The sequence below is a fragment of the Amphiura filiformis genome, chromosome 8, assembly GCF_039555335.1.
Source record: "Amphiura filiformis chromosome 8, Afil_fr2py, whole genome shotgun sequence".
Taxonomy (NCBI): Eukaryota; Metazoa; Echinodermata; class Ophiuroidea; order Amphilepidida; family Amphiuridae; genus Amphiura; species Amphiura filiformis.
The window spans coordinates 31257690-31274731 of NC_092635.1; the positions used below are offsets into that span (position 1 = coordinate 31257690).

The 17042-nt window shown below is 37.1% G+C and overlaps 1 protein-coding gene across 1 annotated transcript; it reads left to right on the forward strand.

Annotated features, from left to right (window-relative positions):
• The first annotated feature begins 831 nt into the window (after positions 1–831).
• LOC140158950 (cytochrome P450 2U1-like) lies at positions 832–15913 on the forward strand. The gene is made up of 7 exons (XM_072182241.1): positions 832–1144; positions 4264–4392; positions 7203–7345; positions 8195–8701; positions 10038–10222; positions 13268–13383; positions 15666–15913. The coding sequence occupies exons 1-7, from the start codon at positions 925–927 to the stop codon at positions 15845–15847; spliced, it is 1482 nt and encodes a 493-aa protein (XP_072038342.1). The 5' UTR covers positions 832–924; the 3' UTR covers positions 15848–15913.
• Positions 15914–17042: the final 1129 nt, after the last annotated feature.

Below are 17042 nucleotides of genomic sequence, written 5' to 3' on the forward strand. Positions count from 1 at the left end.
GACTAAAATAAGGTTGTCATATTTTTCGCTCGCTTCTTTTCACAGTAAATTTGTATGTCGTACATTTAATAAGGTTGTCATATTTTTCGCTCGCTTCTTTTCACAGTAAATTTGTATGTCGTACATTTAATATAGCAGAAATTATGTTGCGTTACTATTTAATGACACTCTGTATAATTTTGTATGGCATAATTTAAGATTTTTACTGTAATGTGCAACATTCAAGTCATTCTGGAGTATATTTGGGTATTCATTTGTTAATACTTGGCCAAATAATTACGTAAACAGTTATTCTAATATTTTATATAAATTTTGTACAGGTATTTGGCACACCCTGTATATTTTAACTTTAGGCAAAACTTAAACTGTATATTTTTTGAAGCTTCGTCATTACTATATTTAAATATATCACTATTATTGCTAAAATGATTTCGATGAAAAAAAAATAGGGAAATTATATGGACAAGTTTTCAAGCACGTATTTTTTTGTTTCACCCTGTATTTATTTTGAGCAATCCCTGTATAAGCTTTCCGAAAATATATACATTTACTATTGTTAGATTTATGGAAAAAAATGTTACAACACTTTATGCCACATCACCTCTGATTTACAACAATTTGTGACTTTGTGACAAAGGTACCTAGCTAGTTTATGACACAGTACCAATTCTAAATGACAATATTCTCTCACATTACTAATCACATTAAATAGATAATTAAAAAAAAATTTATATTGAAACTATCAGTACCGCAAAAGACAGTGACCGCGAAAGACTGGCGAGTGCTAGTAATAATATAGTTCTATTCGAATCAATGCGGAAGTTGAAAAGAAAAGTTCGTGCCATGACCTTGACGATCGGCAAAGTCTTCTCTGAATTCCGAGCACTACATTTAACAGTACAATTTTTTCTGTCTTAAAATGTCATGGATATTCTGCAGTTACTAAGCCTGCTTGTACTTCTATCCGTGGCTGTTTTGTTTATTCAGTATTACAAACGCCGATGGCCAGTTGCTAACTTTCCTCCAGGACCAACTGGTTGGCCTTTCATAGGTACTATTCATTCCATTCGTAATGAAGTGTTTATCAGAACGATTGCAGATAAGCTTATACCGCGGTATGGAAATGTATTCAGCCTAATGCAAGGTAAGATATTGATTAATTATTACTAACCAGTGCAGTCGTTCTGTCCTGATCATTAATGGGCCCTAGTTCAATTATATAAAAAAAAAACTTTGATCGTCCCAACGAATTGTGAATAGGCCTTATGGTGACTTATGTAAGAATATATGAAACATAATTGGTGTTAACTCGTCACATAGGTTTCGTGCAACATTTTTACACAAAGCTCCTAACGGCGCACACCGACACCGCCTGGCTAATAATTATTTGGTGCAGCAGAGACACTAAAATGAATACACGGGATCGATACACGTGAATTGCTATGCACGATTATGATATCAGACGAAAATCTTCGGATACCGGGTTAGAAAATGATGAATATCTCCCGTAAATGAAAAATGCGCTTTGAAAATTGGCCGTGCGCACTACGAACTTACACACTATACTGCTGTATCTAAATACCCGACAGCTTTGTAAGGTCAAACTTTTTACTGTGAGGTTACCACGCTTGCGCGGAAGCTGTTTTGTGTGACTTTTATGCTAATTGAGTGACCCGTGTTCACTCATCACGGCCCTGCACTTCTTAGATCGCCTTGATAAGAGTTCGAAGCCCTGTCGTCAACAGAGGGCAGTAAACTCGAGGTAAAGAATATCCCATATCGCGCTAATGAGCTGGGCAGTAACTGTAGAAAAAGCTCGTTTCTGGCGAAAATTGACAAGTAACTTGCACACATTTCTAGATACAGTTACTATAAGGTCGTGCGATGTATTCAAACCATTTATTTACCATTTCTTTTTTAGGGAGCAATAATTATTTATCATGAATATTATTATCATGTTGATAACATCATAGTTACTCGCATTTTGTTCATTTTTAAATTTTGAAACATTTAACGCCCAAAAGTCACACAAAATCAATCACATATATTTTTCTTTATTTCACCAGAGTGTCCTTGCCAAGATTCTAGCATCAGACCATGCTCTTTCTCAAGATACAGCCTTCATAAGTGTTAGGTCACTTCTGTACAATTCTTATAATTTGTTTCATGCATACAAATAGCGATGCACAATTTTGTTGTGTTTTTGATAGGTTTTCATGTCCGATTTTAACGATAAAACATTATTCCCTATAGAAAAACAATATGGCAAAACATACAACAGTTTGTAACATTCTCCATGAACTTAACCATCTATGTTTGGATTGTGATGTAATTAACGTGTGTAATGAGATTTTCTCTTTCTGAATCTGACTTGTAAAATATTATTTTTCATCACAATTTCTCATCAAATTCATACATTTCTGGGTCAAAAGTCAGGTAAAACACTTTGTGGTTTTGAAATTTGGTTTAGAAATAACGCTAATAAAATCATTTGGGTTGATCAAGCAGTTGCTTTTATGATTTTCAAGGCAATATGCATAAATGATGAATCTGCATGTACATAATTTTTCACTTCAGTAAGCTCGTCTTTTGACCAACGTTCATTATTGATCACGGGTTATATTGTATGCGATTGACATCAAAGAACCACCTGTGTATGAGCTTGTGCATTGAATTGAATTACACAATGGTTATTCAGGTTATTGATCGCTAGATGGAAGCGAACATGATACATATTACGTAGGATTCCATGCCTGTGCGGGGATTTGAACCCTAGCGACCAGAACTATGAACACTTTGAAGTGTTAGCACCTTGCAGGGCCGTGTCATGCTGCCCTGCACTTCCCGCCGTGAATCAAATCATCCTCCAGACACGCTCCATAAGATATGCTAATGCATGGAGTACAAAGAATTACTTTGATCAATACCAGTTAAACAGGTGATTGGTATTGTACTCCATGCATTTGCATATTATCTGGAGCGTGTCTGGAGGATGATTTGGCCGAGTAAAAATAAAAACATGTTTCTCGTCCGGGTTTAAAAAAGGAGGAAAAGGGGCTTGAGGCCCTTTTTTTTTTTTTATTGTTCTGGTAGGTACGCCCCCGCTAGTGATCACAGAACCATCCAGAATTGTTTCTTGCATATTAGCAAGGCTATAGAAAACATCTCAACTTCCAAAACATCTTTCTTCAAAAGTTTTGACTGAATTTTAAAAAACTGAAAATAAATTTGAAGCGGCCTCAAAAAAGGAAGCGGAAGGGGACGAGAAACATGTTTTCTTTTTATTCGGCCTTATGATCTTCCGTGCAGTAGAAACGGGAAAATCCGAAATATTACTCAAATTTGGTCCAACTTTGGCCTAAATGTAACACAAAAATCGAAAATGTAACACGTTAAAACTAGCACAGTGTTATACTGTGTAGTTTTCCGATGATGCAAAAAATCAAAATATTCATCTAAAAAATCCAAGAAATTGTGAATCTTGCGATGAAATTTGTACATCAAAATGTTTCAGAATTGTCAACTTGCCTAAAAATCCCGTTGATCAAAAACATGTGCCCTGAAAAATGTCATTATTTGCCTTATCTCTTCACCGATTTTCAAGGTTTAAAAAACTTTGTGTAGATTGCCATTTTGTCTAAATGGGAGTAAAAAGTTGTCAGATTCAAAACATTATTCAACCCTCAAAGACCTTTCTAAAATCCCCGTGCCGAACACACGAAGATTAAAAGTTCGGCTGGTCATTCGGCAAACATCGGCAGAAACTCGCTGAGTCGACTGTGATTGGTCAAGCGGCTGGAGCATGCGCGAGTAATTTAACAAGCATTTGGATACAGTAATATTTGTACTGGTGCGCTTTGAACTCAAAATCGGACCAAAACTCTAATTTTATATTGCGTTGGTCCTGTATGGACAACATCGTGTAGTACAGCTGCACTCACTACTAGGCAGTATAAAAGTCGATGACCATTGACCTCAATGGGGTATACAAGCTTATTCACGCACAACCAAGATCGATTACCCGGCTATTGTGATAGCCTTAGTCATGTCCCTCGACTAATTATTCGTCTCAAAGAGCTTCAAAGGTCTGAACCAAATGGCCAATCGTGGCTGTGGATTCATCCTACCATGGCGATTTCTGCCATGAAGATATAGGGTCGATGACACTGTGCGGCGTAACATTCATTTTATCTACACACCCTGATATTTGTACGTGCAAATGATATGAATTTTTGTCATGGTTTGTTTGTACTTTTGTATTAGATGTCCCTCTCTTGATAGTAACAGGATACGATGCAATAAACAAAGTACTGCAATCCAACAAAGGTTTTGACTTCGCAAGCAGAAAGGAACCAATGTACCTACTCCAGCTTCACAACCCTAACAAATTAGGTTCGTATTATTACACACATAGTACCACATTTATAATTCGTCTTTTCCAAAAGGTTACAAAGCGCCATTAGGCAAATTATATCAGACGAGTAAAATCATAAACTAGCAACAAATATATAAAGGGTTCAATAGTTCTACGATCCCCAAAAGAAAATTAAAATAATCGATGTATTTTTACGAAATTAAAATAAAGTTTACAATATCACACATCGTTGTATTTGATCACAATGGCTAATTAATTTAGAAAATATGCAGTTTTGAAACTAACTTGCACTTTGGTCAGTTCAACTCTCACAAAGAATGAAGATTGTAATTATAATGTAGATCAGGTCTACTGCATAGTTTTAGAGTTGAGTGGATCAAAAGGCAACTTTCAAGACTTATAAAATGAGCCATTGTTACCGATTGCAACGATGTGTGATATTTGTAAATTGGGCATTTTTTCGAAAATCTCAGAGGAACTTAGAACTTGTGAACCCTTTATATACAATAATGACCGCAAAAGGTCATGTGAAATACAAAAAGTCGTATCCTTGACAACGACATTGACACATAACTTGTGAACCCTTTATATACAATAATGACAGCAAAACCATGTGAAATACAAAAAGTCGTATCCTTGACAACGACATTGACACATAACCATTGTTATTCCTGTTAGTACCAAGGTTTGCGATTAAAAAAAAAAATCTGCATATCTCAATACGTTTAATACCAATGTTTACTTCTACGTATTCTGTCGGTCCAACATCCGGGCTATCTCTAGTCTTGGGCCCAAACTGCATGTGGCTCACGGTTTGTTATGAACAACAGAAACCGGCTGTGAAGGAGGCTACATAGCGATGTTGTTGGAGTGACATTCAATTTCGGAAAAAACGACACTCGACCATGGAATTGAATTTTAAGTTTGTCAGTATATAAACGGTAAATCAAGTAAGTTTCTTCCACTCTGAAGACTTAGAAACGGTTGTTTGATTTCACTGACTATTTGCGATCGAAATTTACATAACACCAATGACAGAAATCATCAACAAAAATCGAATCAAGGACTTGTTTTCACTCGACCCTGAGTCGCATCATAAACCGGAAGTGACGTGGCACGGACCGACAGAATACACCCAAACCAAACACATTGGAGTGGTTTTGAATTGTCGTACGCGTAGAGATGGTAGAGAGGTTGCGTTTAAGGCCTCGTATCCATAGGCTGTTCCCTTGTGGCGTGTGCCCTTGTTCCTTGTTTACTTTTTCCCATGTGACCTACCACACAGACAACGAACCGAAGCGGCCACTAAGCAAAACAAAGGTTCGTTGTCTGTGTGGCAGGTCACATGGGAAAAAGTAAACACGGAACAAGGGCACACGCCACAAGGGAACAGCCTATGGATACGAGGCCTAAAATAGTCAACCAACGATTTTAGGTACAGCGTTCGGCCCTCTTGTGGCCAAAAGTGACGTGTCATGTCAAAAGGAGACACTTTTGGGCAGGATTATAAATGGAGAAATAGCAAAAAATCTGTCTGAGGGTGATTTTTTCACAATTTGGGTTTGTTGCTAATTTGTGATGTTATTATTGTTAAAAATATTGTCTGATAGTTTCAAACAGGAAAACAGGAATATAACTGGCATCTTGTATTTTTTGAGACATTTTTCAAGGTAATTCCTACTCTAAACATTGTCAATAATATTTTTAAATTTCCAATTTTATAATACCATAACATACGAACTCAATATCTTCACTTAGGAATTTCCAATTTCTTTGGGAAAATCGGCGTTGTGGAGCAAAATATCTAAAATATCAAAATATGTAAAAACCTCAAAATTTATAACCTGCACAAAAGTGTCTCCTTTTGACATGACACGTCACAAATGTTTGTGGCCAAAATCTGGTAAATTCTGGAGGGCGTAAACATGTTTTTTTACGGTGATCTATATAATAACGTTAATTCAGCCTCGTTTGATTTTAGAACAGACCTAATATGCCCGGTAAAATTGGTTGTTTTTCAGTGCTACCTGATTATTATTATTATAATATTTCTTTAGATTAAGGACCACTTCATGCAAATATCAAGACTTAAGTTTCAAAATGATACTTTTTCGTTGTAAAAATAAGTCGCGTTCATGAACCCTCGTAACGCCGTAAAAATGTCAATTTCAACGTTGATCGTGCGTATGCAAAATGAAAAAGGCATATCGTAATGTCATTTTAATACGGCCGATCCAATATGCATGGACAATCTGTACGGATGAACCGGGCGTATAAATGAAGTCAAATGTTTTTGTTATAGAATTACTTTATATTGACCCAGTAACTCATTTTGAGTATTTCTAGAACAAATTATTAGACAGTGTTTTTTCTCTAGACTTGGAATTTATTTGGTACTATTGGGCTCTGGTTATTTAAAAAAAAATTATGGTGATTAGGTGCATGTTATAGAATTACTTTATATTGACTCAGTAACTCATTTTGAGTCTTTCTAGAATTTTTTTTTTTGACAGTGTTTTTTCTCCAGACTTTGATTTTTTTTGTTACGTATTGGGCTCTATAAATTTTTTGTTACGTATTGAGCTCTGGTTCTTTTCAAAGCAAATTATGGTTATTAGGTGCATGTTTTTGTTATATAATTACTTGATATTGACTCAGTAACTCATTTTGAGTCTTTCTAGAAAAAAAATGACAGTGTTTTTTCTCTACACTTAGAATTGTTCTAATGTTTGCTTTACATCGTCACCTCATCTCTACAACCGTTTAATATACCATTGGATGCATTTTACAAAACCTTTTAACATTTATGTTTGCCCCTCCCGTCCAGGCGTGTTTCTCGCTGACTACAGTGAAAGGTGGCAACAGCAAAGAACATTTGCGCACATGACGTTACGTGGATTTGGATTTGGAAAGACTAGTTTTGAGGGGAAAATCACTGATGAAGTTAGCTTGCTATCAAGTCATCTTAAGGTATGATCGATATATCTTCAAGTACAATTATAAAATACTGATTCAAATTTAGTATGTTTAAATCAAATCTTTAATAGGTTTGAATCAAATATTCTGCTTTTCTTGTGATAATCAGGCTTAAAGCAGTAATTGAGATCTTTTAATGAATTATAAAATGATATTAGTATTTTACACTTCATGTATGCAGATATGTTCCATTATCATTTGGAGCCGAAACAATGATAAAATAAAAGGCAACAGTTATTCCATTATCGCGAATCTAATGACTATTTGTTGATTAAAGGAGGATTTCGTGATCCAAGCATCCTCTTTTTATGACATTTTTCAGTAGATATCCACGAAAAAAGCTTGTTTCCAAAATGTCAGTTGATTCCGATTTTGCGTTTGTGAGTTATGCATGATTATGTGTATTACACTGCTCCATAGACAATGTGTTGTAATTTCGTTCTGGTGCACCAGAACGAAATTCAAATTTGGCGATATTTTTGCTGAACGAATTAATCTGCAAGAAATATTTGGTACATAAACATTATGTAGCCAGAGGTATCCAGTGGTGTAAAAAATCTTTTTTGGGAAAAGTGGGGGATGAGGCTGTGGATCACGAAATGCCCTTTAAATCCCTGTAAAGCTCTGTAACTCCCGTGATTTATTACGCTATGCCATTATTAGTCACAATAGCGCCTTATTTTTGGTAGGGTATTTTAGTTCATCAAAGTACATTTACAATGAAAAATTAAAATTGCGAGAGCAAATTGAGAGCCTCCTCTTGAATTCTTGACCAAATCTTACAACCTTTCTTACGTTCATGTCTTTAGTTCATGTTGAAGTTTTAATTACCTTTATTTGCAGGACCTAGCCAGGGTGCCTCAGGATTTATCTACGCCGATATACTCCGGTGTTGCCAGTGTGATGTGCGATACGTTCTTAGGTTGCCACTATGATCACAATGATATTGAATTCCAACACATTCTTCATATATTGGAAAGTAGTTTTGAGATATATGGTAGCAAAAAGAGTGTGCTGTTGGACTTTGTCCCTATATCACGACCATTTCTTAAACAACATGCACAGAAGATAATTGACATGGCAGAAGAATGGTATGCATTTCTGATGACCAAAATTTCAGAACATCAAAAGTCGTTTGTAACAGATAGCGAGCCTCGTGATTTTATCGACTGTTACCTGGCAAAGAGTTTGGAAGAACCAGATATCTTTACCATTGAAGACTTGAAATATGTGTTGAGCGATTTGTTCTTAGGATCTACAGAAACGACAGTAAATACCCTTAAGTTTGCTTTATTATATATGGTGATGAACCCTGATGTGCAGGAGAAGGTACACCAAGAATCAATGAGGGTGAGTGTGAAGTGTGTTCTTCAGATTCTCATTTTAAAAGAATTGTGATGCAGAAAATCAAACTGTTACTCAAAGCAGAAATTAGCTCACCTGAGAGCTTTTGGAATGTAGCAATATTCATTGTTCACTCAGTTGATGGCATCATGCAGTTATTGTTAACTACATGTATGCACACAACACAGGATCACTCACATAGGTATTTGACCCGTACTAGTAGCGCTGTGCTGTGGGTATAGGAGATGAACTAGTTAGCGTCATATATCAAAAAGTATAAAAGCTCTGATTTTAGTACTTGCACTATGTTTCAATTACTTATTCTTTTCAAAATATCTGAATTTTTAATCCGATACAAGCTTTAATAACGGGGGAGCATGCATTTGTATGAGAAAGGAAATCTACCATCTTATCCAAACTCCCGTGTTAATCCAATGCACATTTTTCTTCACCGGGCCGCCCTGACTTGGTCGCGCTTGGAAGAGGAGTGCCACCAAACCGTAATAGGTACAAATTTAGTACTTTCTGTCAATCAAGTATCGTTTATTTTTTACATGTCAATCTTTAAATTATTAGCATAGTCCTTATAATAACGATGGAGCGCCTTGATGAGTAAATGATAGCAAACCAGTGAAAAATCCCCAAAACTCAGTCAGTGGAGCTCCACCCGTACATGTCAATAGCGTTATTATCGATTGGATTGGTCGACCGTAGCGGACAATTCGATCGCTCATTGGATTAATATTATCACGTGGTAAGAAATGTGCATTGGACAATCGATTACTATAATGGTTTAGTACTGCATATTTCGGTTTAATCTTCACTAAGCGGGTTTATAGCTGAAAAGGTCACGGTGAATTTACCGTGCACAAAACTGCACTATGGATTGGTGAAAGATGTTTGATACTGGTCAGAGACTGTCGAACCGTGACGTGAGTCAAGTGACATGCCCTGAACTTTTTTCAAATCATTTTTTTCGTGTCCAGTAAATGGATACTTTCACGCCCCTCTGGAACCTTAACCAATCCGTTTCTCTTTCAAGAATTTTGACGTCTTTCCAATCAATAATGTGCGCCGCTTTTTGGTTGTCTCTAATAGATGTAGTGGTACTGCTAACTTCTACGGTGTTCAGCGATCCTAGTATTGAGAGAAGTCTAGCTGATTCATCATTTAATTTGATAAAATTTGAATTAAAGTGTTTAAGAATGTAAATAAAGGTATTGTTTTTAGCCGCTGTCGTACATCTAACATCACATGTATTAAAACTCTAATTCTAGTGAGTTCCGTTCTAATGTTATCATTTTCTCTCAGTCCCGCTAATAAACCTTGTACTGTTTCATAGGTGGTAGGTCCATCTCGACTGCCTTGTTTGGAAGACCGTGACAAGTTGCCTTATACAGCAGCTACAATATATGAAATACAAAGGTTGTCTTCAGTCTCTGCATATATTGTTAGGTGTGCTACTGTTGACACTACATTGGATGGCTACTCCATACCCAGAGGAACCAATGTCATTTGCAATACATGGTACGTTATATAACAAAGACCTTAAAGGAGTATTTCGTGATCCTAGCATCCTCTATTTATGTCATTTTCATTAGATATCCACGAAAAAACCTATTCCCAAAATTTCAGTTGATTCCGATTTTGCGTTCGCGAGTTATGCATGATTATGTGTATTACACTGCTCCATAGACAATGCGTTGTAATTTCGTTCTGGTGCACCAGAACGAAATTCAAATTTCACGATATCTTTGCTAAACGAATTAATCTGCAAGAAATAGTTTGTACATAAACATTATGTAGCCAGAGGTTTCCAGTGATATAAAAATCTCAACTTTTTTTGGAAAAGTGGGGGGGATGAGGCTGTGGATCACGAAATGCCCTTTTAAGGGGTGGGTATGAACGTTTGGACAGTATTTATTGTGGGACATTAGAGCACATCATACATATCGAATTGCATTCTGAATACGAAGAATGTCCTTCTGATATCAAATTATTTTAATTTTTTGAAATTCGCAATGTAATACACATTTTATGTTGATATTTAACAGTACTCGAAGTAAACTTTATAAATCTGATGATTTATACTTGAAGTGTATGTAGGTGGGATGAAAAGCGGACGATCAATTGGCCCATATTAAAGATATGGATTTTTTTTCCAAAACACCAAAAAAAATTAGGTTTTTTGGGAAAAAATCCATATCTTCAATATGAAAGGTCAAAATTTTCAATTGATCGTCGGCTTTTCCTCCCAGCTACATACACTTTATGAATATGTCATTAGATTTATAAAATATCAAAAATGTGAAAAATAGCAAATTTTAATAATTCGTCATAAAATTTGTATTATATCGTGAATTTCAAAAAATGAAAATTTTTGATATCAGAAAGACATTTTTCGTATTCAGAATGCAATTCGATATGTCTGATGTGCTCACATGTCTCACAAAAAATACTGTCGACATTTATAAAATAGTTGCTAAGGGGTCTGCAATGAGCGTTTTGAGCGTTTCGACAGTATTTTTGTCAAACGTACATAACTCATTAACAATAATAAATCGATTTTTTTTGGCTGCTCCGACCAACAATAAATCCTCTACCCTGAAAGTTTCAGCATTTTCAATGGATTTCGTAAAAAATAGAAAACGAAAGAGAGGGTGTCAACAGTGCATGAGTATTTCATATTGGTATGGATGATCTCAGACCTAGATGGGTCATTCTTCGGTAAGGTGCACACTGCACAATTGCAGTCCTCCACTTTCAGGAGTCATAACTAAAATACGAAACATGATTTACAAAAATTTTATTTTTTGCAGTTGTTTAGTATTGACGTTCCTTGTATATCTCAAAACATCAAAATATTAAAAGAAGTTCTTATTTTCGAGAAAATTGCTTATACAGGGTGACAACCCCCAAAACCCCATGTCCCGATTGGGGTCGCCAAAATTTTTGATGCTGATATCTTTTAGTGGATAACTTCAGCATCGTAAAAAACACCGGAATGACAAGTTATTTATTGTATATTGTAGAAAAGTTATTGTAACACATCTTTCATAGCCAGGAGTAAAACATATTTCACCCTATATGTCTAAAATTTCCTGTCCCTATGTCTGCGTCATCTACCGTCACGAAAATTTAGAAGCGCCTGGAGAAAAATACTAATTTTGTAAGGTCATTTATTTGACCTAGAGAGCACAAGTCAATATGCAGTAAATTCATTTAGACATTTTTTCCGCAATAAATTCATCAAAACTATAACCATTGCTTCACTCATACGGGTGGGTACCTTTATTAATCATCATCTCCGAACGCTTCTGATACCTAAAATGTTCGCATTATTTATTTTACTTTTTTCAAAATTACAACAGTTATACATTTATTTCTATTCACCTCCTTTATTGACCATGTGTATGTTATAGTTTTACCACTAGGGTCGTAAGTTTTTAATTTCGTAATATACCATCACATCATATCCGTCACGATTTTGTGACGGATATGACGTTTGGGGGTGATTTTCACTATGAGAGAATCATTTCCGTCATGTGACGGAGATGATACAGCAGAATTTCCATTCCATTCCTTGACATCATCTCCGTCACTCTACAGATAATGCCCTGCTTTGACCTTAAAACTGGTCAAATGGAAATGTAATGATATGTTGCATAATCTTGGGTATACTCCCTTCCTCTAGGTAAAAAACAAATGTTCAATGTGTGACACATTTTTGGTATCAGTTGAAATTCGTTGCATTTGTGACGGAGATGACGACGGTGATGGAGATGACATTAGCTGCAGAAAAAGCCAAAAAATTACATCAAGCTGCTAATAAAGATTGAGCCAAACACTTTTTTACTACACTGGAGACATGTCTCTTTCTTAATCTGTAAAACAAGCGGGTGGACAGGGTGGACCAAGTCCATGGACCCTGTGGGTTCAGGGGCCAAGAGCAAAGGCAAAAATGAAATAAGGGCTGAAAAAGGATATGTAAAATGGGGCCCGTACTTCTTCTTGTCCATGGGCCTCCGAGGTTCTTGCTACGCCCCACTCAATTTCGTCGCCTAGCTCGCCATACCAGGACAAAATTGACCAAGGTTGTATTGTGCATCTTCCTATGTCCCGGTTTTAGGCCAAAATGTCCCCGTTTTGCCCATTTTAGCATTAACATGGCTCATTTCGCACGCATATGACCCAATAAAGTTGTTTTAGCGGATCAGCGGGACGGTGGCTTGGTGACCCCGGTGCGCCCTGTGTCAAACTCTTACAAAATATGTCGCTGATGATGACGATGCTGATGCTGCTAGATGATATTAATGAAGATGATGGCGATACTGATGATGATGATGATGATACTGATGATGATGATGATGATACTGATGATGATGATGATACTGATGATGAAGCAGTGTGTGCATATTAGAACGTTTGCCTTAAAATGTAATGTATAAAATAGGGAAAGTAAATTTAACGCAGCGAAGCGTCATGCAATATAATGAAATGTGATGTGTAATCATATACTGACTGTAAAAACAAGTTACAGTCTATGGTGTAATCTACTGATTTCTTCTCCAGGTCACTACATCATGATCCGAATATATGGCCTGATCCAGAACGGTTCGATCCATCCAGACATCTGAATGACAAGGGGGAAATGGTCATGAGTCCACACGTGTTAAATTTCGGAGCAGGTATAATACTGATGAGTCTTATTTAGTTTTATTTAGTCCATTTCTAAAAAGAGCCATGCTAAATGCTAACGAAAATTACAAGTAGTCTAGACGTAAATATATCAAATTTAGGTCCAAGGATGAATTTTTAGCTGCGGGTAGCAGCTCTATAAGTCACCATGTCTCTCCGTTAGTCCGTCCGTCCGTGCGTCCGTTAGTCCGTCCGTTAGTAACAAACGCTAAAAAATGCTGTTGCGTCAACATCGTTTGTCGCATGGCTATGGTACTTGGTGAGGGCGAGGGCCATTGAGGGCAATTAAGGGAAATTTGGGAAAAGTGGGGAAAATGATGGAAATGGGGGAAATTAAGGGCAATTTTGGGAAAATTAGGGAAATTGAGGGAAATTCAGGTGAATTAATTGAAATTGTGGGCAATTAAGGGAAATTGGGGAAATTGAAGGGAGTCAGGGGATACGAGGTAAATTGACAAGTTAAGGGAAATTTGGGAAAATGAGGGGAAATTGAGGGAAAATTGGGAACATTGAGGGAAGTTAAGGGAAATTGAAGAGAATTAAGGGAAATTGAGGGAAATTCAGGTGAATTAAGGGAAATTGACAAGAATTAAGGGAAATTTGGGAAAATAGAGGAAAGTTAAGGGCAATTAAGGGAAATTGAGGCGAATTGGGGAAAATTGAGGGGAATTAAGGGAAATTTGGGAAAATAGAGGGAAGTTAAGGGAACTTTGGGAAAATGAGGGGAAATTGAGGGAAGTTAAGGGAAATTGAAGAGAATTAAGGGAAATTGAGGGAAATTCGGGTGAATTAAGGGAAATTGACAAGAATTAAGGGAAATTTGGGAAAATAGAAGGAAGTTAAGGGAAATTTGGGAAAATGAGGGGAAATTGAGGGGAAATTGGGAACATTGAGGGAAGTTAAGGAAATTGAAGAGAATTAAGGAAATTCAGGAAATTCAGATGAATTAAGGGAAATGGACAAGAATTAAGGGAAATTAGGGGATTTAACACTTGATGTCAAGGCGCCTTTTTCCTGAAAATCGTGTGGACATCAAAAGTGTCCGAAATTGGTTTCCGAACACTTTCGATGTCAAGACGCTTTTTTTCCGTAATTTCGTTTGGACATCAAAAGTGTCCGAAATCGGTTTCCGAACACTTTTGATGTCAAGACGCCTTTTCCCCGAAAATCGTTTGGACATCAAAAGTGTCCGAAATCGGTTTCCGAACACTTTCGATGTCAAGACGCTTTTTCCCCGAAAATCGTTTGGACATCAAAAGTGTCCGAAATCGGTTTCCGAACACTTTCGATGTCAAGACGCTTTTTCCCCGAAAATCGTTTGGACATCAAAAGTGTCCGAAATCGGTTTCCGAACACTTTCGATGTCAAGACGCTTTTTTTCCGAAAATTGTTTGGACATCAAAAGTGTCCGAAATCGGTTTCGAACACTTTCGATGTCAAGACGCTTTTTCCCGCAAAATCGTTTGGACATCAAAAGTGTCCGAAATCGGTTTCCGAACACTTTTGATGTCAAGACGCTTTTTTCCCGAAAATCGTTTGGACACCAAAAGTGTCCGAAATCGGTTTCCGAACACTTATGATGTCAAGACGCTTTTATCCCGAAAATCGTTTGGACATCAAAAAGTGTCCGGAATCGGCGTCCGAACACTTTTGATGTCAAGATGCTTTTTTCCCGAAAATCGTTTGGACATCAAAAGTGCCCGGAATCGGTGTCAGAACACTTTTGATGTCAAGACGCTTTTTTCCTGAAAATCGTTTGGACATCAAATGTGTCCGAAATCGGCTTCCGAACACTTTTGATGTCAAGACGCTTTTTCCCCAAATATTGTTTGGACATCCAAAGTGTCCGGAATCGGTGTCCGAACACTTATCGATGTCAAGACGCTTTTTCCCCGAAAATTGTTTGAAATCAAAAGTGTCCGAAATCGAGTTTCGAACACTTTTGATGTCAAGACGCTTTTTTCCCGAAAATCGTTTGGACATCAAAAGCGTCCGAAATTGGTTTCCGAACACAATTGTTCAAATTTTGATTTTTTTTTTGGTGTGGATGGAAATACCCTTTCTGGCATTATTTTAAGATGAGCGCCCTCAAAGGTTAAGCTCACAGAGGGGTTACAGGTCAAAATAGGGGTCAAACTTAAACCTGCTTCAAAGACACAATCTGCACTGCAAAATTGAATTCCTTGTCCCGCAGCGACCGCTACGGTTACCAACGGTCCTTGTTAATCAGGATTTTAAACTCGGAACTAAACATTCTGTTATCTCTCAATAGGTCGACGTGTGTGCATGGGTGAAGCCTTAGCCAAAATGGAACTATTTCTGTTCTTCTCCAGTTTGATGCATCGGTTTAAGTTTGAACTTCCTCCTGGTAGAGAACCACCTTCGCTGGATTCTGCTCCTGGGTTTACTGGATCACCTTTTCCATTTGAAGTAATCATCGAAGAACGTTTGTGAACTTTCCTTTTAAAAACCAATATGAAAACCGGAATTACGTTATCAAATTTATTCATTGGCAAATCGATAATCTTACTATAAATAGGCTAATGTTGTATCTATCTATCTATCTGGGTATGGGTATAAAGGCTCTGTCAGTTTCGATCCAAATGTTGTGTATATGATTTTCATTCACACTCTGTTCAGGGGCGTAGCCAGGATTTATTTTAGGCTGATTTTGAAAAAGTGGGTCTTTTTCTTTTGCTGGACATTTCCCAAAAATGTTGGACTTTTTTAATCAAGAAAGCATAAAGAACCTAAGTTTTCGCTGGCTACGCTTGCAAAGTGGACCTTTTTGGCCTGTGGTGATTTGGGGGAGTTAATTTGAGTTAAGTGGGTACTACACCCCTGGTCAATGTTGTGCCTATTTTTGCATTTCTCGAAAATTATAGCGCATTGGTAAGAAGTAAGATATGCATATTACAGGGGCAAGGACTACAACTACTGCACTGGAAAATTTATTTCAGCACAGACAACAGTTGTGGAGTTACAGTCAAAAATGAGGGAAAACCAATATTTGATCAATAAATCAATAACTACTTGCCTTGATTTCCTGAATTTTCAGTGCAGTAGTTGTAGTCCTTGCCCCTATAATATACATATCTTATTCGTCACCAATGCGCAATATTTTTTGAGAAAAACGCAAAAAATAGGCACAAAATTGGCCAGGGGTGCCTTAATGGTGCCTTGAAGTTTATGTTGTGTTCCTAAATTCGCGTGTTATATACAGTGTGAGTGAGTGTTAATGTTCTCGCCAATCTGTTCTCAGCTAGACTTGCGGATGGATTGTTGTTGTATATAATACCACTTTGAGCTTATAAGGTACTAGATTTCGCGGTTCTCGGGTCGGGCGGTTCGCGTGATAGGCCTATCTCTAATTACCCAACACCAGTTACCCATAATGTCCTAACCTTTCAAACTACTACGATATGCGTCGCTCAATGATTAATCAACTCTGTTAATGTTTTGTAGCTGTGACGCTTACTTCGGTAGGCTACCCATAATCTGAAAACCCATCGTTCGCCTGTTTCAACTTGAACCCTGTCCTGCTACCACATTGGAGGACCCCAAAATACCCCGAAATAGGCCTACAACGCAAACGGGTTATAGGCCTACCATAACTGATGATTTTTATGTTAATCCTGTCTTGAAAATA

Excerpts from the sequence above, each read along its gene's own strand:
- LOC140158950 (XM_072182241.1), top strand. The coding sequence starts at position 925 with ATGGATATTCTGCAGTTACTAAGCCTGCTTGTACTTCTATCCGTGGCT. Across the intron at positions 8,702-10,037 it reads TACACCAAGAATCAATGAGG|GTGGTAGGTCCATCTCGACT; the intron begins GTGAGTGTGAAG and ends ACTGTTTCATAG. Across the intron at positions 10,223-13,267 it reads AATGTCATTTGCAATACATG|GTCACTACATCATGATCCGA; the intron begins GTACGTTATATA and ends TTTCTTCTCCAG.